Source organism: Ovis canadensis, chromosome 3, assembly GCF_042477335.2.
Source record: "Ovis canadensis isolate MfBH-ARS-UI-01 breed Bighorn chromosome 3, ARS-UI_OviCan_v2, whole genome shotgun sequence".
NCBI lineage: Eukaryota > Metazoa > Chordata > Mammalia > Artiodactyla > Bovidae > Ovis > Ovis canadensis.
The window spans coordinates 208,070,337-208,096,454 of NC_091247.1; the positions used below are offsets into that span (position 1 = coordinate 208,070,337).

Below are 26,118 nucleotides of genomic sequence, written 5' to 3' on the forward strand. Positions count from 1 at the left end.
TGACTATTTCAAAGAAAATTAGCAAGTGTCTCATTTCTTAATATCATAAGCCATTCTAATTCAAGATAATAACCTCTCTCTAATAGTTTGTGAAGTTCCTTTTCTTTTTTTTTTGTTTTTTGCTTAAAAGGCTTAATGAAAGCAAGATGAAAGTATAGTAACATTCAGTTGTCTGAAAGTGTTATTGTATAAATGCCTAATGCATTACCAGAAAGTAGCTTATTACATCGGATAAATGCCAAGTTGTCCAAATCAAACTGATTGACAACTTAATTAGGGGAAAATGTCATACATTTTTAGAAAGAAAACACCCACACAGTATAGGGAATCAGAATCTGTTTTTATATGCCTAGAGTTATAAACATTTGTATCAAAATATTTACAATTATAGTATATGAAATATCAATCTATTAAAGAAGAAGCCAAATACAGTACTAGAACAACCCACCACTGTAATGCAAATTACATGAGACATAAATGGCACAGAAACAAAGTAAAAGACCAGGGAATACATGGTTCACTCCAGTCATAGTTTAACCTTTTAACACAGTGCTAGTATCTCTTTTGGATATATCTGATACGCAAATCTGCCTCTGCACTCAAGACAGCCTTCTATAATCATATGATCATTAAATCATAATTAAAAAGTTCATCATCCCACAGTTTTTTGCTTTCCAACCCATTTACCCCTAGTCCAGATAATTTGGTGGCCCACCCTCCACATTCCCCTAACCAGAATGAACATAAAGAAATAAACTTAGTAATAATCCTTTTATATAAATACCAGCAATTGTGGCATAACAGCTCCCCTAAAGGAAAACTATATAAGAAATGGAATGAAAGGGGAGCTAGAAGAAGAAAAGTAGGCAAGATGTCTCAGATTCTCCCTAGGGTAGATCTTCTCAAATTGATAAAGGAAGTGTCTTCCACCAAAACAAACCCTTTAGCCAGAATCTGAGATGGCTTAAAAATACCTGCGCCAGGCCAGAGCAGTGACTGCTTAACCAGGATTACCATACTAATACCATACTTCTAAGTCCTACAAAGAAACACTCTTGTGGCAGCAGAGAAGCTCAATGACCATCGGACTGGGCACCACAAGAGTTTTTAGGGGTTTTTGCTTTTCCCTTAAAGAAAATATCTGCCCATCACCTACATTTTTATTTCTCTCACAGAAATTTTCTTATTTTCCTGGAAGTACAGACACTCTCTTCTTACTGTGACTGAAATCTAGTATGCTTAATACTTGACAATTGTATAGCACCTTTCACCCAAGGATGTGTAGTTTGGTTTGCATGTGTTTTAAGAAGCTTCCAAAATTGCCTTGCCTCATCCGTATTGTGGAACAGGCAGAACCTCTGATAGGCGACCCCTTCAGCTCATAAAGCTAGAGCCATCTCTGAACCCTGATCCCCAACTTGGCTAATCAGATAAAACTTCCTCAAAAGGGTATAATTTAGGGGGAGAGTAACAGATTGAGTTGCAAGGATCTATGTCCATCTCTCTCACATCTTATACTTAAACATGATTGCACCGAGAGAGGTTCCTAATAACATAACCCTAATATAATCCTGCTGTAGGACTGCCCCCTTTTCCCATAATTTGTGTGGTGCTCCCACCACTGAATTGGTTGTTAGTGGCTTTACAGAAATTCCAGAGTGCTGCCTTGGCTTTAAGCGAGAGACCAAGCAAAGTCCACGGCAAGAGGTCTCCACAAGGGACAGCTGTGTGAGGCCAGGTCTGGGTTCTGACCATGCCCCAGGCCTTCCACTGTGAAAATTTCTTTCTCAATTTAGCTAAGCCACCAACTTGGCCTTAATCACTATGTCTCTTCTTCCCATTTTGTCACAAATACCACAGAGTTAAATCTCTGCTTAACAAGAAGGATCCTGGCACAGTGGCCAAAGTCCTCCCTTGAGCCCTTCACATGGTGATGTTTTGCTTTGGGTCAGAAGGGCGGGGTGGCTTCCAGGCTTGGCTTATTCCACACAAAAACAATATCTGCCCTGGCCGGAACCTGTACCGCTGTGTTAACTGGGTGCAGTGAGTCTGAAGACTGAATTCACCCTCGGAAGTGGAGCCAGTGATGTGGCAGCTGCTGGGACCCCAGGCAGTGTGTGTAACGGAGAACAGCTGGAGGCCAAGCCCAGTGCCCGGAGGGAGGCCCCCTGGCCCACATCCAGGGAGCACCCGTCCCAGCCAATGGCTTTCTCCCAGGGCAGGGGCTGGACAGTACAGGACCCCCTCCATCATGTTTGGATTTCAGCCCCTCCCCCCTTCCATCCCCTCCCCCCCTTCCCTCTCCTGGTTTTTCCTGCTTAGCAACTTCCTCTCCCCTCCCAGATTCAAGGGCTCCCTCCTCCCCACCCCCCAGGTCCCCAGTAAATGTGTTCAGCCTTATTTCTTTCTCAGGACCAGATAAAGGATGCCGACGATGAAGCTGAAGCAGAAGCAGATCCAGGTCAGGATGAAGGAATAACCGTGGTGACTCTTCTCATAACCGTTTTTAGAGCTGTTGGCATAGTGATGAGTGTAGATGGAGGCCCCCACCATGACGCACAGCCCTGCAGTGGGGAGAAATGATTCACTGTTGGTTTGGTTTCTTAACATTCAAAGCGAGAAAAAGATTTATAACTTTAGAAAGATCCTATGTTCCTCGTGGGTGATGGGAAAACGAAATCTGAAGTTTGGACCCCAGCGGTGGTTCTGTTGATTGGCCCTGAACCAGGCTTGATGGTGATGTTGCTGTACCATTGGTGTCTGAGTTCTCACACCTGTACTGGTTTGTATGGCTGTGAAGTAAAACACAGCTCCTCTGGTCTTCCCCACTCCTCTCCACTGGCCTTCCCATCTAGACCCCAGCACACTAGGACAGGCTGCCCTGGGGGGATGCAAAAGAACACACCTTCCATCAGACTGCGTGTATTGGGAGAGAGGGAATGGCCATCAGCAATTTCACTATCTGAGGACTCCCACATGGCCTGCCCCTTCAACTGTCTTGAATACAAGCTCTGGCTTCCCAGGTCGCTCAGTGGTAAAGAATCCACCTGCCAGTGCAGGAGACACAGGTTCAATCGCTGGGTCAGGAATATCCCCTGGAGGAGGAAATGGCAGCCCCCTCCAGTATTCTTGTCTGGAAAATCCCATGGACAGAGGAGCCTGGCATGCTACAGTCCATGGGGTCATGGAGTCGGACACAACTGAGCACGACCCCATACAAGCACTACAGCTGGGCAGACCCCGGCTCCTTGGTATCTGCCCAGGAGCCCCAGGTTTAAACAGTGAAGCTGATGAGGGTTCTTACTTCAAGTGGCTATCAGGGGTTCTCCCCAAGAGCACAAATAACCAAGCCAGTAAATTGTACAAGGCAGTTTCACTGCCCCTAGTGCTCAACTGTCCACGCCACTGACAGCCCCCATGGTAAGATCTACAGGAAAGCTTTTTCTGAGTAAGCTGATACTCACAGCACACCAGCAAGGTGGCCCCGGAGAGGAAGAAGCGGTTGCCTTTCTCCATGGTGAAGAGCTGGAACACGAAGACCACAAGGGAGATGACGGAGAATATGATAGACAGGATCATGAAGGCCTGCACAGCCTTGAGGGCATCTACGGACAGAGAGCAGGGGGAGTGAGGACGTCAGGCTACCCAGCCCCCAAGGGGCTGGCCATTCCTCAAGGGCGCTAGGTACAATATCTTTGCACATACCTTCACCAGCGTAGGAAAGGTTGTCACCACAGCCACCAATGGTACAGTTTTTCCAAAGACCTACTGATTCCGCTCTCAAATCTGACACCACCCAGACCTGAAATCAAAAAGACATAAAGGAACTCTTCTCAGTACTCTGTTAGGTGGGAAAAGAACCTGAAAAAGAGTGGATATATGTACATGTATAACTGATTTGCTTTGCTGTACACCTCAAGCTAACACAGCATGGTAAATCAACTACAGTCCAATACAAATTAAAAAAAATTTTTTTTAAATCTGTTTAAAAACTAACTCCCTGGCTTGAAAGTAAAAGAAACAACCATCAGCTTGTGTCGGGACTAAATATATGCAAGATGCCATATTTAGCCATTAATACAGCTAAGAAGCTCATCTCTAGGTGGAAATAATGTCTTGCTAAAACTGAAGTCACAGAGGTCCCAAGGAAAAAAAGAGAGAGAAGAACGTACGACCGAGGAGAAGTTACCTCACTCTCTGGACTTCCCATTTCTCATTACTTAAAAAAGAAAGACGTAATTCAACCATTGGGGTTTTTTGGTTTTTGGTTTTTTAATCATTCTAAGGCTCTAAGAAATGGAAACTGTGCATGAGGAAATTGATTTTTAAGATGTACAATTCATACACCCTACAAAGACTGTGTCCAATAAAGGGCCTGGCAAAGAAGGTGAAAAAAGTTAAGGAAAAAATGTTCAACTGGAAAAAAGTAAGAAACATAAGGGGCAGCAAAGAACACAGCCTTGAGACTGGGAGATCAACAAGCCACGCTCATCTAACTAGAAGGATAAACCTTGATTGTCGCAACGTGAAAAGTAATCTCATAATAACATAGTCCAGGCAGACCTGTCCTGTGGGGGCAGCTGAAAGTCGAAAAACAACCCAAATCTATTCACTGAGGCTCACCACAGTGCCAGCACCCCCTCCTTCCAGGCCCAAGAGAAACAGTTATCCTTCTGGGATGAAAAACACATGCCCGGCCCTGTCTACACAGAGTGTCTGTTCAAATGCGAGTTACTGGAAAAGCAGGGCCGGGATGTCCAATCGCCTGCCTGTTCTTGATTTAATAAACAGCTGTGTGTTCGGCCCCATGTTAGAGGCTGATAATTCAGATTTCAGCACTGGGCATCCACTAAGACAGTTTGGAGCCATTTACTGGACCTGGTAAACTGAGAGACTTGGTGGGGGGCGGGTGTACAGAACAGCTAAATTCAAGTTTGGAGGCGTCCACACAGCGAGGGCTCTGTCATCACGGTGAAATTTCGTTGAATCTTGCTTAGAATCGTACCCACCGATATTGGCAAAACTCTTCTCTGAAATTTAAAACTCATTATCCTTCAACTGTAACAAGGACCCACAGAGATTCCGGGATCAAATCTATTTATCTAGTGATGCATGGCCTTGATTTTTAGGTCCAAGGAGTTGTCTTGTTTTTGTTTTTTCTGAGAAAAGCAAACTGGACTCTGCAGACTACCACTAGAGGTCAGAGGAGCCCCAGATTCAGAGAGAAGAGCCTGTGGCTTACTCTGTTTTCAGTCTGTCTTTTTTTTTTTTTTTTTTTTTAGTTAATTCAGGCAAACGAGGTTAATCTTGCATAATTCCACTCTCACATGCTATTCTCTGCTCAGAACTTGTATTTGTTGATCGGACCACCAAAGCATTTCATCCATCATCTCACTCCCATTTCTCCTTCTAATCAAGGTTCCCAGAAGGAAGTTGGGCCTGCCACATGGTGTCTTCATTATGTCCTGAATAAAGCCTGTCCCTCCCACGTGTACTCCCTGGCTGAGCACACCTCCTGGAATGCTTCCCAAGTTCCTTTCACTCTGCATCTCTAGCAGCGAGAAACCCCACCCATCTACCCATCCTCCAAGCTCCACCTCCCCCGAGAAGGCTCACTGTATTCTCCAACCTGGCGAGATCACTCATTTGGACACTTGTTATTAATATTTAGTTGTTTGAAGTGCAAGTATGTGTTTAATTTTTTCCACAACTAAGCTGTCAATTCACAATGGCTTAAACATCTTTTGTAGCACTTTGTGTAAATATTCAAATAACTCCCAAATGAATGAATGAACAGAACAGGACTCACGTTGGCAATGGTAGAAACAAATAACATGATGACGGTGGCAATGTGGACCACAAAGATACTCGCCAGTAACACCAACATCTTGGCTTTTCGTTGGCTTGAGGGTGAAGGGAGCTCTGAAAAGAAAGGAGAACACGAAAAGAAAAGGAGAGGTTACTCTCTCATTCAATGCATTATATCAGCTTTCCCCTGTGGGTGGGTTCTCTGCTAAAATCAAGAGGAGTTACAGTAAAAATCATCATGATTCCATAAATTTCTGCCAACACCTAATTAGTTAGCCCAGTTCCCCAAGTGCTTGTTCATCTGTTTATATAGATCTAAACAGAAAGAAAATTCTACCTCAGATATTTATATATTCATCCCTCTAATACAGCCTGTTTCAAAACAAGAAAAATTTTATGGTAACTGTAATTATTTTGTTTGCATTGTACAGGTGAAAAGTAGGACTTTGGTTTTTAAAAGGCCTTTCACAGCTGTCATTTCCAGGTCTCTATGCAACAATGTCATATAAATTTGCATTTTCCATTAGGGAAGTTGTCCACACTTCTATCAAACTGCTCACCAAGCGATTTTAATTGAAGCGGATGCCTTCCTAAGACTAGCAGCTATTACTCAATGCCCAGAGACCAAATGAGCTATAAATTTGATCCCGTATGAAATATAAAATGTGAGAGCCACAACTTCCACTATAATAATGCTGTTTGATATTTAATAATTATAACAACCCAATTACAGTTTAATGGTCTGATCACCTACCAATGGAATATTTAAGACTTGTGTTGCACCTGAGTCTTTGGGCTACATCATGGTAGGGACTCTGCTTTTGGTCTGGGGGCAGAGGGTTATATTTCCTGCAACTCAATATGACAGTTCTGAGGGCTGGGTGCAGCGGGAGGGATGAAACGTGCCTTTGGCTTGTGTGTGACATTTACCCAAACGCCAATCCTTCTGGACTCAGTACAGCCCATCAGCAGATGCATCCATCACATGGTGGATGGGAGGATGGGAAACCAACAGATTAAGAATGCGCATGGGTAAATGGAAGCATTCAGTCATCATCTCAGAAGTGATGAGGGGAGCCCATGGATCATCAAACCTAGAACATAATGGAAGTGTGAAGGATGCGTGAGGGGGCGGCTATTTTGATTGATGGCAGTGGCAGGAATGCTTTGTCACACCCAAGACAGTTAAGAGGTGGTGCAGGCTGGCTGGAACTTCAGAAGGAAAGGGTTCACATTACTCACACCCTAGGGAGGGTGGACGTGTGGCTGTCCCCTCCCAGGGAGGAGATGGCTATGAACATCCAGTACCTGTCCCACTTCTGTCTTGCTCCCTCCACCTCAATTAAAGCTTTGAGCTTGAGTCCCTTCCACTTCAGACAGGGTACTTATTGGAGAGCGTGGATGCAACCATTCCAACACTTCCAGTGCTTTTGATCTCTCCCTTTCCTCATCAGGCACTCCAAATCCAGAATGATCTACTGTACTCTGGTGGGGGGAGGGAGGAGGTTGCTGTTGACAAGCCAAGAGTGAAAGGCAGACACTGGCCTCCACTGCCAACCCTGACCCATTCCAACCACTCCCGCCCTCCTTCGCCATCTAAGCACTTCCCTACCACCCAGCCTCTTTCTGTAGAAATTTCTCCAATTGCAAATGATCAGAATGATGATGTTTACCATTCGGCTTCAGGGCAGACCTTAGAGCTTTTGTGCCTGTTATTCGTAATCTCCCCATACATTCCAGTGCATTTTTGCTTTTCTCAGATCCTTGCACACCTCCTCAGTCACACCTCCTCAATTTTCTGCTTGACTTTAATGCACAGTGAAAGGAGATTTTTTGAATCAGACAGAGGTTGAGTTAGAATCACATAAAGTTGTTTGACCTCCTGGTGTCAGTTCCCTCCTATGAAAGGTGGGGATTGCAATGCTCATCGTACAGTGTCACATTTAATCCTAGATGGAGAACTCCCAACACAGTGCTTGGCGCTTGGCAGATACTAATGGGGTTACTGTTACTGTTATTGTTATTGCTATTATATGAAACTGAGTGGCAACTGAGTCATCCGTTCACCAGGCTTCCCCATGTGAAACAATAGGATACCCGCTATCCAGTTCACAGGCAGTGTGAATAAAACCATTTTGGTCCTCTTAGAAATTATCTCTACACCTAACCTTGCTCCTTGCAGGGAGGGACCACTAGGGACCACCCTTGGGGATGAAGAGGAGAAACTGACTCTTCTCATCCCTGTGTTGGTCCCCTCCCCACTCCCCCCAGACTCACACCATCACTAGATCCTGATCCCACCCCTCACGGGGAAAGGAACAGGCCTGAGTTAATTCTCTGAATGCAAGGAATTAAAACATTATATAACGAGATTGTGCTTAATCCTCCTTGGGCTGTGGAAATTACTTTTTTTTTTTCCTTTGCTCTTAATTGACAAACATCCTCCTCCTAATAGGGGTTGAGGGGCCAGAGATGGAATACAATACACCAAGCAAGGCCTCTTATATGAGGTCAAGGGGAATGTTAGGAGTTTCCTTTCTGACACACTGCTGGGGATCCAGCAGAATTCGCTGTCTCCTTAGACGGCTCTGTAACCCTCCAGTGTTGAGCCTGATTCTTTTTGCCCCTGCTCACACTCTCCATTTTGATAATTTGAACATTCATGCTTTCCAAATACCCTGCTCATCCCCCTTGGCTAGTTCAGTGCCTCACCACCACCACCATCACTCCACATACCCGAGTTCCTGCCCACCAGTTCTCACTTCTTATCTAAACCGCAACCCTGCCTGATCACCATTCCCCTGTGAGGTTCAGGCGGGAGTGGGTGAGGGGATCAAGCAAGATAGCAATTTCCTTTCAGGATATTTAGATTTCTGTTATCACACCATGGTTTTTCCAGTAGTCACGTATGGGTTTGAGAGTTGGAACATAAAGAAAGCTGAACACTGAAGAATTGATGTTTTTGAACTGTGGTGTTGGAGAAGACTCTTGAGAGTCCCTTGGATAGCAAGGAGATCCAACCAGTCACTCTTAAAGGAAATCAGTCCTGAATATTCATTGGAAGGACTGATGCTGAAGCTGAAGTTCCAATACTTTGGCCACCTGATGCAAAGAACTGACTCATTGGAAAAGACCCTGATGCTGGGACAGATTGAAGGCAGGAGGAGAAGGGGACAACAGAGGACGAATTGGTTAGATGTTATCATCAACTCGATGGACATGAGTTTGAGCAAGCTCCAGGAGTTGGTGATGGACAGGGAAGCCTGGCGTACTTCAGTCAATGAGGTCACAAAGAGTCAGACATGACTGAGAAACTGAACTGAACTGAATCACACTATATCTTTCCACCCAAAAATGGAGCAAAATGCCTTGGATTAGCAAGTGTTCTTAGTGCACAGAACACACAATTTTATCTGCTTTTGGCTGTTGTATCGAGCCAGAAGTAGAAGCTGTTTACTGGAGCTATCACATAACACAGGTAGTAGCTTCTCCATCTTTTCATTGCCTGAAATTTGCCAGGTTTTATTGGGATCATCCATCGTCAGCTTAGAAGGGCTTCCTTGAATTTCAGTAGCCCTCCGCAACACATTTGGAAGCAGAATTAACTATCTTCTTAAATGTCTATCCCTATACTATAGGTTGCCCCTCTCCCAGCAGAGAAACCCCTAGATGGGAAGATGGGAGGTAATTCTTGAGATCTTTAGGGACCAGCATGTGTGTGTGCTCATCCATGTCTGACTCTTTGCAATCCTATGGACATTAGCCCACCAGGCTCCTCTGTCCACGGGAATTCTCCAGACAAGAATACTGAAATGGGTTGCCCTTTCCTCCTCCAAGGGATCTTCCCAACCGCGGAATGGAACTCTTGCATCTCCTGCATTGGCAGGTGGATTCTTTACCACCGCACCGCCTGGGAAGCCCACACACTGGGCAGGTGAGGCGAGACCTACCAAACTGGAGAGGAGTTTGGGTAGAAATAATAGAGGACCCGGTGCTCTTGAGATATCTACCCACCCATCACATGCAGGGCCGCTTTCTGAGAGCCTCATTCCCTGCCCTCATGTGAATCTCGCTTCATATAAAAGTACTGAAAAGGGACCACTTCTCAGCATTTATATCTTTGGAAGTATTGGCTGCTACAGCTTTCTGTCCTGGCAGTAGGTTTCACTAAAGCTGTCATTGATTTCTCTCTCTGACCTCATCAAAATGCTATGGATGCGTCTGCGTGTTGCTCTATTGGTGACAACAATTGAACAATACTCATAAAACATAACTGTTCTTGAGTAATAATTATCAAAGATTGCAGTTGTACATTTAGAAATTAAAGGATTATAATTTTACAGCATTTGAAATGAAGCATTTTAGGGAGGTTCAAAAGGGAGGGGACATATGTATACCTATGGCTGATTCAAGTTGATGAATGGCAGAAACGAACACAATATTATAAAGCAATTATCCTTCAATTAAAAATAAATAAATTTTTTAAGAATGAAAAAGCCTTCTCCAGTGGAAAGCAGACACTTTGTCCTAGCTGGGGAGCTCCAGACTGCAACGGAAAACAGCATGGCATTTTTGAAGTTCTAAGAGACAGCTACCCCCTCGTAGAGCATGGAAGCTCAGGCCCAAAGCTCATCATGTTGCTGGCGGGGCTTCCATAACAACGTTATTTGTGGTGCTTGGAGTTGGACCCAGGCCACCAGAGCTACTGAATCCACAGCATTCTCAAGGGATAGGATGTCCACTGACTGTTCTATACAGGGTGCCAGAAACAGGCCCCCCCACTGGAAGCAGGGTAGGATCCCCCTTCACCCTCACCCACCCAATAGACACGGGACAGGGTTGATCAGGGCTCCATGGGGCTGGGTGGGAAACTGAGAAAAGTATTGGAGGCATGAATGCTGATGGTAGCAGAGAAGTGACTGTCAAGATAAATGGAGGTTAGCCACTTCGAGCTACACACAGGCTCTCGTTATCCCTTTCCTGTTCCTCTCTGTGCCCTAATCGACAGGCCACCAGTTCTCTTTCCTCCACCGCCATCCTTGTTCCTGACCACACTTCCCCTTTCCTTCCCACATCACTCAGACCACAGTAGGGCAGCGGTCTCTTTACACTCCTGTCCCTGATACAAGCCTCACAGCCACTGACCATTCCAAATCTGGAAGAAGATCTTTGCTAATAGGACATTCATTGCAGTTAGTGAAACAACCTGAAGATTATGCTTGCTGGTGACTGGAGCTGTAAATGCCCAACTGATGTAGGGGAAGGGCTGACAGCCCTCTCTAGCTGGCTCCCTCCATTTCAATATTTATTGGTTTCTTATCTCCTCCCACAAAATGAAAGAAACAGAGGAACAAAGCCCTGAGGCTGCCTGCTATTGCTTCTTCACCCTTTGCAGGCAACCTAACACTTTCAGGGTGGTCTGCCCATGAGAAGGGCTTCCCTCGTGACACAGTGGCAAAGAATCTGCCTGCAGTGCAAGAGATGCAAGAATTGAGGGTTCCATCCCTGGGTCAGGAAGATCCCCTGGAGGAGGGCATGGCAACCCAATCCAGTATTCTTGCTAGAGAATACTGGACAGAGGAGCCTGGTGGGCTATAGTCCATAGGGTCGCACAGGGTTGGACATGACTGAAGCGACTTAGCACACATGCACAGCCATGAGAAATTAATCAGATCTCTGTGGACACCTTTCCTTTTCTGATGGGTAACTCACAGCAGAGACATTGAGAATCATCGACTTCTAGACAGACAGTCAAGATGTTGGTAATTCGGCATGATCACTAAGCCAGGGGTCAGATTGCTGACTGATAACTTCTTCCGAACCCTGGGGTCTGTCTGTTTATTGAGCAGCCACCACAGTCTGGGGAAAGCAGGGCCTTCGAGTAGTCTGAGGAACAGGGATTGGAAGCAATACAACAGAACAGAGCCCCAAGACCTACTTCTCCAGCAAAGGAAGTGATGGAAATCCTGGGCTTGAGTCACTGAAGAACTAGCCAGAGACCGGGGGTGTCACATGAGCAGAAACAGGGAGTCGGGGGCTTGTGTGAGTGATGGGAGTGGGGGGGGTGCAGTCCACAGAGCTCAGATGTCTGTGACTCACTGGGAGGGGTTGAGAGTCTCCCAGACAAAGGCAAAGTGGAAGCATCCTCGACCAGATGGCACAAGATAACTTTCTGAGAAGCACGTGGATCTGTCTCGAGAGCCAGAAGACAGTTTAGTCATTTCCCTGGCAGCCAAGACAGCCCAGACTTTTCTGGGGAGGCAGGAGCAATAGTGACCCGCTGCCGAAGTCCGCATTGCTCCTTGCTCTCATCCCAGGTTTTTACTGCCGAAAATAACACCGTCAGGTCACGCATGCTTCCTCCAGTACTTGTCTCCTGCGCATCCTTACTTGCCACTCACACTGTCACTGTCTAGCTGGGGACCACCCGCCTCTCCTATGATCCTCTTTCTGACCCTCCCTCTTAAGTATATCCTCAGTACCACTGGGTTATCTGACCAGGTCACTCCTCTTCTCAGATCCTCCAGACACACCACCACCCCACCACCAATCAGGAAAGAGGCTCCACACTGGCCCTGGGAATCCTAGGAAGTTTAAATCCTAGGATTAAAAACAAGTTTTTTTTAAAGGTCTGTTTTTATAGCCTTCCTCCAGTTAACTATCACACTGTTTTCAAGGAAGTTTAAATTCTGCCTCCTCTAGGAAGATTTCCCTGATACAGAGGTCAAAAGCAGTCATTTTTCTCCTGTTATTAAAATCATTAGTGGTAGCCCACCTGGTAACAGAATTATCTGTGGAAATGTTTGGCTCCCCAACCCCCAAGATTCTAAGTTTCTGAAAGGAGAATCTTTTCTATGACATGTGGCAATTATCTGTTCAGCCAGCAAATAAAAGAATCAAGAAAGGCAATATTTTCTTCCCTGTAGAAAAACAATGAATGTCAAGATAACTGAAGTCTTCATAATAAACAACAGAATTCTTGAGAGAAAATGATGCCCCCCTACTTTTTTTAATCTAGGTGAATTTTAGTCCCGTGTTATTTTTAGAAATTATTTCTATACCCTGATGCTGGGAAATATTGAGGGCAGGAGGAGAAGCGGATGACAGGATGAGATAGTGAAGGACAGGGAAGCCTGGCGAGCTGCAGTCTATGGGGTTGCAAAGGGTCGGACACAACTTAGAGACTGAACAACAATATGTATTGAACATCTTACTATATGCGAACTCTGAGAATATTCCCTGAGTATCTTTGACATTTGAATATGCAAGGTTATATGTGTGTTCCCTCTTATTCAAGGAGAAACAGGTCAATGCAAAGAAAAAAATCTTAAACTTCTAAATACTATTTTATCTACAGATTTGACTTTCCTATCTATTTCTTTCAATTACAGAAACTCTGGACTGAAAGGAGGCTTTAAAATCCCTCCCCAGAACATGAAACTCATCTACAAATCTATAACCAGGAACTACCTAAATCATGCTTAAACTTCTCCAGTCACGGGTAACTCACTATCAACAAAAATTTCCCCACTCTTTCATCAGAAAGGTCCTGAGAATGTATTAGGGGCGGCTCTTGGCAATGACTACCTCTATCCTACTTTTGCCCTTTGTCTAATGCTTCGTTAACAGCATTTTTCTGAAGTGGTCACTTTGCCAGCAGAACTTCCAGGTTATCAGGCTATTAGCCAGAGATCGCCCAATCTCAAGTAAATCATAACACAGTCCTGAGAAGACCCGACTGCCGGACAGACTCTGTCTTTTTGTCCATTGATGCTTTCAGTGAAATTCCCATCTCTGGATAACTGCAGACTTTGAAGAAGGCTTTCTCAGACCAAGACACAAGGCTTTCTCCAAAGCACAAGATGAGAGGCAGAGCCACTCCCAGTCGTACGATCTCCATGAGTCAGCCCCCATCTGACCGTCCTCCTTGGCGTCACACCCAAAACTGCAGCTGTGTTCCTCCTAGGAACACGGCGCGGGGTGGTGGCACTGATGCCTTTCTGTCCTCTACGCGTCAGGATCATTTTGCTGTTGTTGGTTTGTTTTGATGTGTTTATTTCCCACTGAGGATCATGTGGGTTGGCAAAATTAATATGCACTGAACGCAAAAGCAGAAGAGGAAATACTGTCTTTGGGGAGCAGCCGGAGAGGATGTATCCGCAGGAGGAAAAGGCTGGGATTAAAGACAGGCTCAGTGAATGAGACCTTGGATGAGGTTTTCTGACCATTGTTCTTGTTGTTTTATATCAAGTGTACTTTTCCATTCTAAATATTGTTTTTACATGAGGGTGGGGAATGGGGGGGCGTTAATTTATCCGTGGGAAACACGTGGAAAGAAAGAATCCTAAAGCACCATCTCCTCCTGCTTCTGGATGTCTGGATGTTTGGTGTGGCAAGAAAGAACTTCGGGCTGTACTTCACTGTGTACACTCATACTGGGGGGTCTGTTTTTCTTTTTTCTTTTTTCAAATGTGGGGCAGTTTTTTTTATGACCAGGAGAAACGTCAGCAGTCAAGCAGCAAAAGCAACAGGAATCTACATGCTCCAAAGAAAACAACTATTTTGTTTTTCATCATCCAGGAGGTGAGGGAACTGCACCTCCCACCTGCAAACAGCGTATGTTATAGAAAGGGTGGTGCTTATCTGGCCCTGGTGTAGATTGGCATGATTCTCACATAGTTAGGGATAAGAAAGTGGAGGTGAGGTAGTGGGACAAGCGTGTTCTTTAAGGGGAACCAAAAAGAAAGAAAAAGAGCACTTCTTTGAAAACCTGGCTTCAAAATTCTGACTCTTCTGACTTTGGGAAAATGACATATCCTCTCTGGACAGTAGCTCCTGGAGAGACAGAGTAGTGAATAGGAAAAAAAAAAAAAAAAAAACCATGAATTTTGGGTGCGACTCCTGACTGCACTCCTTTTTTAAAAAAGTTCAGATTCAATGGGTATAGTTGGCACATAAAATTGTAAGCTACTTGAAGCATACATCGTGGTAACCCCAGCCCCTTTTAACTGTCATCTGCATACCTCACAGCCTTAGCGTGAGGACCAAACGGCCCGTGCCTGATACACAGCAAAGGCTGCATGGCTGCTGGTTATTTCTCTTGTTCATTTATGAATCCGGAGAAACTTAACCCAGTGAAATGTGCTTGAAACTTCTCAGGCAGAATCCGAGGGCCAGCAACTCTGCTAAAAGCAAACAAGCAGCTTGAATCTTGTTTTGGCAAATGTTCCCAGAGAGAAAAACCTCTCTCTCTCTCTCTCTCTCTCTCTCTCTCTGGTTTCCCCTTGTCCTCTTTTGTGTCCGGGGAAGGGCTGGGGCTGGGTGACAGCTGCCAAGGCCAAGGCCAGACCTGGGTGGGGTGACCTAGGCCAGCCTCCGCCCCCAGACCACAGCTGGTCAGGCCATCAGGCGATGTCCCCAAGGCAAGGATGGAACCTTCGCTGTCTTCTACTGCTGACAAAAGAGGAGTGTTCTGGCGGCCAGAAAGTCTCCGATAGACAGACTGCCAAGATAATAACTAGGGTTCTGGAAGAAACTCAAGGTGTGGCCCAGCCCGGGGCTATGGGGGTTGGGGGGGGGAGCGGGATGGCGCTTGGGCGGGTCTGACAGTAGGTGGCGGCAACAGGCTTCAACCAGCAGGCTGTAGTCTGGGAGGTAGTGGGGCCCCCAGGGACAGATGCGGGTGTAGCCAGGGGCACTCCGGTGCCTGGCGTGGGCTGTGGGCCTGTGGCTCTTTCTGCAGGCAGTTGGTTGTTTAGAGGCTTAGCAGGGTTGAAGTTAATCAGTCCAGTTCCTTGACAAAAGTGGGGAAGCGAGTCTCCAGAGTGAAAGCAGAATCGGGATGAAACCCACTCCCTCGCATCTTCTGGGCCAGGCTTTCCCCACTGCAGCATAGCTTCTTTCCTACTTCTGGCAGAATTCTAGAACTTCTCAGATCTATTGCTTCATTCTGTCTCTCCAACCCCTCCTAGTTAATCAGAGGGTCAGCACAGACTCTCCAAAGTGATGCCACTGGAAATAAACAAAGGGCCTTTGGAGGGTCACTGCTTCTTCCTACTGAGTTGCTGAGAAGATCCACCAGCAGAAACAGCCCAAGCCGAAACAGCCCACCCTGCCAGCACTGCTGGCCCCAGAGGAGCTTCAAACATCCACCCCAGCCCCCACCCACAGCACAAGGCCCCCTCCCCAGCAGTGAAGCCCAGCCAGCCAAGGGAAGCTTGAGGTCTCAGCTTCGTTAGAATGTGGACACACCTGGCTGGCCTGACCTCTACAACCTCTCCCCAGCTCCCAGCATCCAGCCTCCCAGGCAGGGTTCTTTGATTATTTGAAAGAAGACATCAAAGTATCAAGGACCTCATTCTGCTGTCAGTCCTGACCTGACCCTTCTGGAAAGGGAAAAAAAAAAAAAAATGTCCCCAGGGAAAGACGACCACTGCACAAGTAATCCATAGAAATTCTAATATTGCCTCCTTAACAACAGAAGGTTCTTCACAGCGGAGGAAAGAAGAGGTGAGACAAAGAACGAAATTCTTGGCCCCAAGGACTATCCTGACATTGAGGGTGGGTGGTTCCCAACTCAGAGGGGAGGGAGTCAGGGGGACAGCATCTTCACATTTCTGCCCTCTTCTTTCGCCCTCTCCCTGGCTTCCTCTTTTCAGTTTCTCCCTCTTAGTGTTGTTCAATCTCTAAGTCCTGTCCAACTCTTTGAGACTCCATGAACAGCAGCATGCCAAGCTTCCCTGTCCTTCACCATCTCCCAGAGTTTGCTCAAATTCAAGTCCATTGAGTCGGTGATGCCGCTCAACCATCTCATCCTCTGTTGCCCCCTTTTCCTCCTGCCCTCAATCTTTCCCAGCATCAGAATCTTTTCCAGTGAGTCAGTTCTTCGAATCAGGTGGCCAGAGTACTGGAGCTTCAGCTTCAGCATCAGTCCTTCCAATGAATATTCAGGACTGATTTCCTTTAAGATTGACTGGTTTGATCTCCTTGCAGTCCAAGGGGCTCTCAAGAGTCCTCCAGCACCAGTTTGCAAGCTTCAATTCTTCTCCCTCTTCTAGGCCTTTCCATCTGCCCCCCTCTCTCAACAGGTCTAAGAAACCTCAGGCAGTTCCTTTGCTCCCGACCCCTTTCCTCCTGGCACCTCCCCTTTCCTCCTCCAAGCCCAGCTCCCCATCCATTCCCATCCACACCTTTTGGCCACACCCTCCTTGAAAAGAAGGTGAGGCTCCTTTCCCAGAACCACCTTTGTGTCTCTGTCTCTGGAGCCTGGTCTGGGTTCATTGGTGGATCACTTGCTGTTGTCAATGTCCCCGCAAATCTTCGCTAACTAGGCACTGCTCAGGTTTCATAAATCAAACCTCTTTCTTTCCTTCCGAGAGCTGGGTGAATGCTCACTGCTACCCAGTGGTAAAGCCCGCGGACATCTGTACTTGGAGAATCTCAAGTGGATGAAGCAGAGGAGTCCACCTGGGTCCTCCATCCTCCTGTTTCCAAGCAGACATGTTACATCATTTCACTTTCCTACCAGTGTTTATGCATTAAACTTGCTGTTGGCATAACCCACGGGACTTCTCCCAACAGGAACTATCGGATCTTAGAACAATAGGGTCTCAGGGCCACAAGGGTCCGTTCCCTCTCTTGAGAAGGCAAATGTTCTGCCCACATCACATGGCAGATTCAGAACAAGACCAAGCCCCTCAAGCCTCCTATTTAGCCATCTTGCACCTACCAGAGGGTTCCAGCCACCAATTTCAACCCAAGCCTAGCAGGTTCTCAATTTTAATTACCCCATTGGAAGAGAGAATTCATGAAACAGGCCTGGGAAATATGAAAACTGCCACATCCTCAGTAAGGCCAGGGGCACCAGTAGAGGAGTCCAATTTGGTTCCAGAGAAATGCCATTTCCACAGCAGAGAAGGAAAGAAGGAAATTGAAGTCGCTCAGTCATGTCCAGCTCTCTGCGACCCCATGGACTGTAGTCCACCAGGCTCCTCCATCCATGGGATTCTCCAGGCAAGAATAGTGGAGTGGGTTGCCATTTCCTTCTCCAGGGGATCTTCCTGACCCAGGGATCGAACCCGGGTCTCCCGCATTGCAGGCTTTAACCTCTGAGCCACCAGGGAGGCCCGCAGAAAAGGAGAGGTGGATCCAGATGTTGTGATTAAAATGAAGAGAGAGAAGCAGCAATCCCCACATGGGCTTCTGTTTCCATCTTTGTGGTTCAGTTTCAGCAGATTTCCCAGTTAAACTGAGAAAAATGACTTGTAACTGAAGTGTTACTTAGTGTGGTTTTGAGACTTGTGTGTATGGGGTATAGGGTATTGGGAATCCAAGCAAACTCCTAATTAGAAGCGTATTTCAGCTCCCTTGGTTACTAAATAGGAATCCAGGGTCATCTGGGCACAACTGAAAGGAGTATGGGAAAAGGGAAGTTTATGGTCAGAAAATTCCAGTTCTACACTACTTAAGGATTATGAGCCCTTTCCAAGGAGCTGGACATCCAGATTGCCTGCCGGCAATCAGACCGAGGTTATGTTGACTGGCAGCCTGTTGCTGTACTTACCATTACAGGAAGTAACAGTGGCAAGGCGTGGGCTCCATGAACTACAGACCAAGTAAAGGGACCAGCCCCACAAAGCCAAGTTTGATGCCTGCGTCTCTGGCATTGCATTGATTTAACCATGGCCTCGTGGTTGTCACCGGGTATCCCTCTGAGTACATATATCTGAGAGTCTCAGGTGGCTCTGGGCTTTTGTGCTAGGCAGCTGTGTATGCAGTCAGTTCAAGAAGAAACCACACGCTTTGCTTAGGAAAAAAGAGACCTCAGAATCAGATCACCTGGGTAGGGATGAGTATGTACATAGCCTCAAAACTTCAACAAGGTTCTCTGCTCTCTCTGAATCTTCAGTTCAGTTCAGCTTAGTCGCTCAGTCGTGTCCAACTCTTTGTGACCCCATGAATTGCAGCACGCCAGGCCTCCCTGTCCATCACCAATTCCCAGAGTTCACTCAGACTCACGTCCATCGAGTCAGTGATGCCATCCAGCCAACTCATCCTCTGTTGCCCCCTTCTCCTCCTGCCCCCAATCCCTCCCAGCATCAGAGTCTTTTCCAATGAGTCAACTACTTCGCATAAGGTGCCCAAAGTACTGGAGTTTGGGTGGTCATAATAATAATAACAGCAGCACAGATCTATCAAGTTATATCCATCAAATACTAAATAAGAGTCAAGTGTCTAGAAGATAAGGAGCATTGGATGGATCAACAGCAACAGCAAAAATGGAATAGATATTTTCAGGACTGGAGAACTTGGAAGAAAGTATACAAGTTATAGAGAAGCTAATTTTGCCAGATCTAAGAAACTCTAGCTATGAGAGTTGTCCAGTGAAGCGGGGTGGGCATGGAAGTACTCTCTAAGGTGCCAAGTCCCTTCTCTGGAAATTGTAGGAAAGTATAAAACACTCATCCATCCAAGGTGGTATGAAAATAAGATTTCTGCCTATGGCAGGTTGACCTCCAAGATCTGCACCAAACTCCACGCACAAATCAATGATGACACGTAACTATATTTGCCCTGTGCCTTTTTCTGAGGCCGTTTTTCAGATATATTCCCTATCTGATGCTGAGGCGCCTACAGAGAAGCCCTTTGGGTTCATCTCTCAGCCTTCTGAGGCACTGGCTGCTTTCTCTCCACTGGTCCCAGTGGGTCCAGGTACCAGCTGAAACCCCCAGAGCCACACAGCCAAGCAAAGACGGTCTGCATCCCCAGGGTGGGCTCTATGGAGCTCCTTCCCTCGATCCCCCAGAGTCTGGATGTCTATGGGAACTGGACGGGCCAAGTCTGGCCTAGCAGGGGAGCAGGAAGAGAGGAGACAGTCCCAGTCTTTTCCATGGTCTGTGGAAGGGACGTCTCTTCCCCTCTGAGACCTGAGGACCTCTCTTCCCCTCCTGGCAGGGAGCCACCATCTGCCCTGGGATGTGATCTGCCCTGGGTTGGTCCTCGAAGGCCTCCTGCCAACTCCCAGGACAGTTTTGTATCCTCAAACAATGTAAAATCTGGGGCATCCTCAGACCAGGACGCTAGACCAGACATCCTGCCGGTCTGCCCCCAACCCCTGTCTCAGTCCTCAGAGTCTGGGGTGGAATTCAATCCACCCCCGAGGGTGGGAGACAGTAGCAGGAAAAAAAAAGAAAAGAACTCCCGGTCCAGTCTTGTCGAGCATACATAGCTGAAATCTAGAAAAAAACCCACAGCCAAGGAACTCTCTCACTAATTGTTGGAGGAAGATGGGAAAGCAGGAATAAGAACAGCATGTTTTAAATTGCCCTTAAACTCCAAGCAGTAACACACAGCACACCTTTCTCTGCATAAAACTCCAGCGTAAAGTGAGACACCGTACAAACAGTGAGATTCAGGACAGTTTACGTGCCCACAGTTGTCAGTGTTTTCTGTTTCCTGACTGGTTAAATCTTTCTTACTAGTTTCAGCCTGCATAGGCTCAAAGATTTGTTTCTAGCTTCTCAGGATACCATTAATGACAATGGCCTCCCCAATCCAGGTCGATGTAATCTAGAAATAATCAACACTTCAAGCAAAGGTGGGAGTCCCCTGCACCTTAAAAAGTTGCCCTTGTACTAACTGAATCGTCCCCTGGAGGGCAACTTTAGCAGGCACCTTGCCTGGATCCAGGCTGATTATGTTTGAATCTTCTCTTCCAACGAACCACATTTCTAAAGAAAAGCTTAATTTCATCAGACAAGCTGTATCCTGTCATTCTCCTCGTCTTCTGTGCAGAGTGGGGTGGCAGGGCAGGGAGATACACCAGTATCTATGTTGAAATGGGCCACACCTCAGCCAACCAACATGCTAACCTTGAAAAGAAAAAGCAAATAGAAATCACCCTTCTTCCTTTTCCAGATCCTTTCATGATTAGCACAAGTGTTTGCGTTTGTACGGCCATGTTTTGGAAAGAGTGAGAAGTTGAATGTTCCAAAACAATCACTGCCTGGCATGCAGGAGAAAAAAAAAAAAAACACCTCACATCTACCTAAGAAAATAAAAATTATTTTAATATTTCTGATAGGCTGTCTTTTTGCTCTGCACCGAACTTGGCAGCTTCTGGGATAAAAGCATAAAGTGATGCAGAGTTTTGTTTTATTTTAAATAAGAACAGATGAAGTTCCCCCAACCCCACCCTGCCCTCCAAACCCAACTTTTCCCTGAGACCCCACCCTCCACATCTGGCCCAGGAGAGAGCTCTGAAATCCTCATCAGGCACCAGGAGCCCCCTCCTGCATTACATTTCAAACTTAAAGAGAGAAAGTTTCCTCTTTCTCCCTCCCTCTCTCCCTCTAACGGTTTTCTTTAAACAAGCCCACCCTGCTCTCCTCCTATCCCGTGGAAAGAAAATAAAAGAAAAGAACAAACATTTATTCTTTAACAAAAGTGAATGCACAAGCTAAAGGACAGCCGCATAAAATCCACCAGGAAAATAAACTGAAAAGCAGATGCTACCCACCCTCACCCCCAAAAGACTGGCAAGCAGAGAAACAACTCAAGTCCTGAGCAATTTAAATCACAGCAGAGCAGTTGACAAAGTCTGGCAAGCAGCCCACGGTGCAGTCTGGTTTCAAAGGTACGTCGGGTTTCCTCCAGAAAGCAAACGCTATCCTCTCATGTTCCAAAAGTCCCTGCTCCCAACACACTTTCAGAACAAGAACCCCGTTCCTGCAAGACATAATCACGGCCCAGACAGACTGATTGCCCCAACCCTGGGGCCCCCGTGAAACTAGATTTTACTGAACCTTAAGGGAAAGAGTTGTATCAATGCCTACTTTTAGCTGAAAAGCTTGAAAGACTCAATTCAAGGAGTCCTAGAGAAATAGCACAGGAAATAAGAAAAAGCTTCAGTAAGGTCAGAAGGAGGAGAGCAGTGGGAAGCAAGGAAAGTTCTCTGGTTCACTGCTTCCCAGCAGTGTCGGGAACTGTCCTACCTGAGGGTCCGGTCACCAAACCGAGGCGCCCTGAGTGGCAGGAGCTGGTGGCAGGCGTCCGCTCTCCTGGAGGTTTGTGACCACAGTGAGCAGAGGGCTGGCCTCTCGAGGTTATAAGTTTCCTGAGCTGGTGTGCTGGGGTGTGTGATGGGCGGTTTCTTTTTACTGTTTTAAAGGAGTTTCTATGAATCAGTCCGGCTTAAAAAAAAAAAAAAAGTGTTGGTAAGCTACGCCCTGCTCAGTTGGCAGGCAGTCAAGACAGGCTGGGAGGGAGCCATCAATTCAGAGAAGCCAGTTTAGGCTCCCTGTGACTCAGACACAGAGACCACAGTGGAAAAAGGAGTGACATGGCTTCAAATGGGCAACAGGAGTCACACAAACAGATCTGTTTACCGAAGCCCAGTCCTCCTCACCATAGAGAGTGGGTTGCCATGGATACAAGTAAAACACAGGTGATCAGCCCACACTTTTATCTGGTGGGGGCAGGAATAGGGGGACTGTAGTGCTCTGCCCACTGACATCCCAGCTAATCATCCCACAAATGTGCCATTATTCCTCTCCCATCAAACACATCCACAGCAGCTCACGGTCAGGAATGATCAGGTTGACTTCTGATTACTTCCCTGCCTGACCCTGGACACTGTCCTGGGGATGGGCAGGGGTGAAAAAGGGAACACACCAGGAGCCCTCGGAAACCTGTCTCTGAATGATGGAGGGCTGGCTGAACAGCCCTGTGATTAGGCTCCAGGAATGCCCAGCAGGGCTTCTCACATTCACAGTAGTCAGGAGGAAGTCGTCTAGTTAAGGACTTTGCTCTCTGATCTCTAAGTAATAATCACCTGGACCTTGCTCCACAATTGAGCACCTCGTGCATAATTGTCCCAGCCATCTCCCTGTCCCACTCCTCTCTCACTCAGCACCAGAGCCGGGAGGGGCCTTTAGAAGTCATGTCACCCCAAGGCCAGGCATCCGCTGGAGCCCAGAGTCCGGCTGCTCTCCACTTAGCCACGTGACTGTATGCCTGTATTTCCTGGGGTGTAAATGTGGTAGATAGTACCTCTCATGGAGTTATGGTGAGAAATACGTGTAGAGAGCTTATCGCATGCGTAGCACCTAATAAGCCCTTGATAAATATTAACTAGAATTAGTATTTTACTGAAGATGGAACCCAGGCCCAGAGAGGTGAAGTAACTGATCCAAGGAGAACAGCAAATTAGCAGGAGCAGCTGAGTCACAGATCAGCCACACCCAAAGCAACTCCATTTCTGCTGTTCTCTACTGTATCATGACAACTTATTTCAATTCAAACTATTCTTCTAGAACTTACTGATCCAGCCTATATATTTGCACATAGCCATGCACTAGCACTCTGTTTAGAGCACAGGGTCACAGATGTGAGCAAGATCTCTGTCACCTTGGAATTTATATTCCATAAAAGAATTTATATTCCGTAAAAGTGGGCTTCCCTGGTGGCTCAGAGGTTAAAACGTCTGCCTCCAATGCAGGAGACCCGGGTTCGATCCCTGGGTCGGGAAGATCCCCTGGAGAAGCAAATGGCAACCCACTCCAGTATTCTTGCCTGGAGAATCCCATGGACTGAGGAGCCTGGTGGGCTGCAGTCCACGGGGTCACAAAAGAGTCGGACACGACTGAGTGACTTTACTTACTTACTTACTTACAAGAATAGAGTAGGGACTGATGGCTGTTCAACTAAATGCCAATGAAACGAGGTGGTAAAATCGTAGGTGGATTTTAGTTTCTTCTGGGATGCATTTCTGTGTTTTCCAAATCTTCTGCCATGAACCTACATTACTTTGGTTTTTAAGAAAAGATATATTTTTTTAATATTTAGAAGGGAATATTATCTGACATGATTGATGAAGAAAAAACACAAATGCACACACACTTACTCCATCACTCATCTGATATAAAAATGCCTCTTTGAGAAACTCCTCCAGCAGTGGTTCAAGAGCAGCCTAAGTCTAGGGAACAGGGGTGTCTGATGAAGAGATCTGGAGATCTTCACGGGCTATAAGAGCAGAATGAAGGCGCAGCATCCCCGAGCTGCAGTTTGCCAGGCCACCCTACCTGCAGGCCTTCCCCCCACAATTCTGGGGCTTGCCTTTCACCTCCAAAGCTTTCTGCCAGTTTCAAATTCTCCCATGCCCCAGCGGCACGCGAAGCGGGGCCGGGTCCAGGAGCAGAGTCCAGGGATGCTGAGGGAGGGGTATGTGGTCTGGTTGCATTTTTTTAGAGAGAAATCTGGGGCTGGGAAACAGTGAGGTGGGGGGGACCATCTCCCTCCTGCCTCCCTCTCACAGTAAACAAATGGGGGGAAAAATCAGAAACTTGTCTTACGGTGCTTGAGCAGAGGAGTCATTTGGTCCTTCTGGACTCTTGGATTCCCAAACTTGATCTGCAAAGGAGAGGCAGTGAATTGAGAAAGGGGCTCTAGGGACTTTCTCCATGGTCCAGTGGTTAAGATTCCTTCTTTCACTGCCGGAGGCGTGGATTTGATCAGATCCCACATACCGCAGGGTGGGTACCGCAGGGTAGGTACAGCAGGTGCAGCCAGAAAGAAAAAGAAAGGAGTTCTGAGGACAGAACTCAGAAAACAGTTCTAGTTTTCCTCTCCCACCACCTGGTGGTGGGGAGGCAAGGGGGTGGGTCAGGGAATGACAGCTGTCCTGCAATTCAACCTTAAAATGAACCCATGTCATAGCTTCTAAGTAGGCCTGGTGAATCTCACATTCCTTTGTACTTTGAGAGACGTTCAGAGCTTGGAGAGAAAATGTTAAATGCCTTGATCTCAATACATACACACACACAGTGGTTATGTAAATACAATTGTCCTTGGGATCCAGTGGGAAGAGTGCTTCCAGGACCCTAAGGATACCAAAATCTGTGATGCTCATGTCTGTGATAGAAAATGGCATTCAGTTCAGTTCCGTTGCTCAGTCATGTCCAACTCCGCAACCCCATGGACTGCAGCATGCCAGGTTTCCCTGTCCATCACCAACTCCCAGAGCTTGTTCAAACTCATGTCCATCGAGCTGGTGATGCCATCCAGCCATCTCATCCTCTGTCGTCCCCTTCTTCTCCTGCCCTCAATCTTTCCCAGCATCAGGGTCTTTTCCAATGAGTCAGTTCTCCGCATCAGGTGGCCAAAGTATTGAAGCTCCAGTTTCAGTATCAGTACTTCCTTTAAGAGAGGTTGATTTCCTTTAAGACTGACTGGCTTGATTTCCTTGCAGTCCAAGGGACTCTCAAGAGTCTTCTCCAACACCACAGTTCAGAAGCATCAGTTCTTTGGCACTCAGCTTTCTTTATGGTCCAACTCTCATATCCATACATGACTACTGGAAAAACCATAGCTTTGACTAGATGGACCTTTGTTGGTAAAGTAATGTCTCTGCTTTTTAATATGTGGTCTAGGTTTGTCACAGCTTTTCTTACAAGGAACAAGCATCTTTTAATTTCATGGCTGCAGTCACCATCTGCAGTGATTTTGGAGACCAGAAAGAAAGTCTGGCACTGTTTCCATTGTTTCCCCATCTATTTGCCATGAAGTGATGGGACCAAATGCCATGATCTTCGTTTTCTGAATAGTGAGTTTTTGCATATACTCTGTGAACATCTTCACATATACTTCAAATCATCTTTAGGTTGCTTATAATACCTGTGCTGTGTGCTATGCTAGGTCACTTCAGTCGTGTCCAGCTCTTTGCAATCCTGTAGACTTTAGTATTCCAGGCTCCTCTGTCCATGGGATTCTCCAGGCCAGAATACTGGAGTGGGTTTCCATGCCCTCCTCCAGGGAATTTTCCTGAGCCAGGGATCAAACCTGCATCTCTTACATCCCCTGCATTGGCAGGCAACGTAAATGCTAAGTCAGTCATTGTAAATACAAGCAAATGTTACCCAAATAGTTGCCAGCAAACAACAAGTTCAAGTTTTGCTTTTTGGAACTTTCAGTTGGTTGAATCCATGGAGGTGGAACCCTCAGATACAGATAACCTGCTGTATTTCTAAAAGACGAATGCCAATCGTAGATTTCTGTTGTTCGGTTGCTCAATCGTTTTCGCCTCTTCGAGACCCCGTGGACTGCAGCATGCCGGGCTTCCCTGTCTAGCGATTTCTAAAAGCTTGGAATTAACCCTTGCCGTGTCAGTGAGCTCTCTTTATAAAATTATCAAGTCTGGGCAGGAAACTGGATCTGTCCCAGTGGAAGCTCCAGCTTACTCTGCCTCTGGATGTGATGAAAATAGCTTGATTCTCTTCCTGGCCGTGAGCTGGTGGTAAAGGGGTATAGAGCCAC

General features: G+C 46.5%; 1 protein-coding gene across 1 annotated transcript; it reads right to left on the reverse strand.

Annotated features, from left to right (window-relative positions):
* Positions 1-321: 321 nt before the first annotated feature.
* Positions 322-22,124, reverse strand: EMP1 (epithelial membrane protein 1). The gene is made up of 5 exons (XM_069581275.1): positions 21,801-22,124; positions 5,810-5,922; positions 3,706-3,802; positions 3,465-3,605; positions 322-2,564 (listed from the first exon to the last, which is right to left on the reverse strand). Exons 2-5 carry the CDS (start codon positions 5,885-5,887, stop codon positions 2,398-2,400), a joined length of 483 nt encoding a protein of 160 aa, XP_069437376.1. The 5' UTR covers positions 5,888-5,922; positions 21,801-22,124; the 3' UTR covers positions 322-2,397.
* Between the last annotated feature and the right edge of the window lie 3,994 nt (positions 22,125-26,118).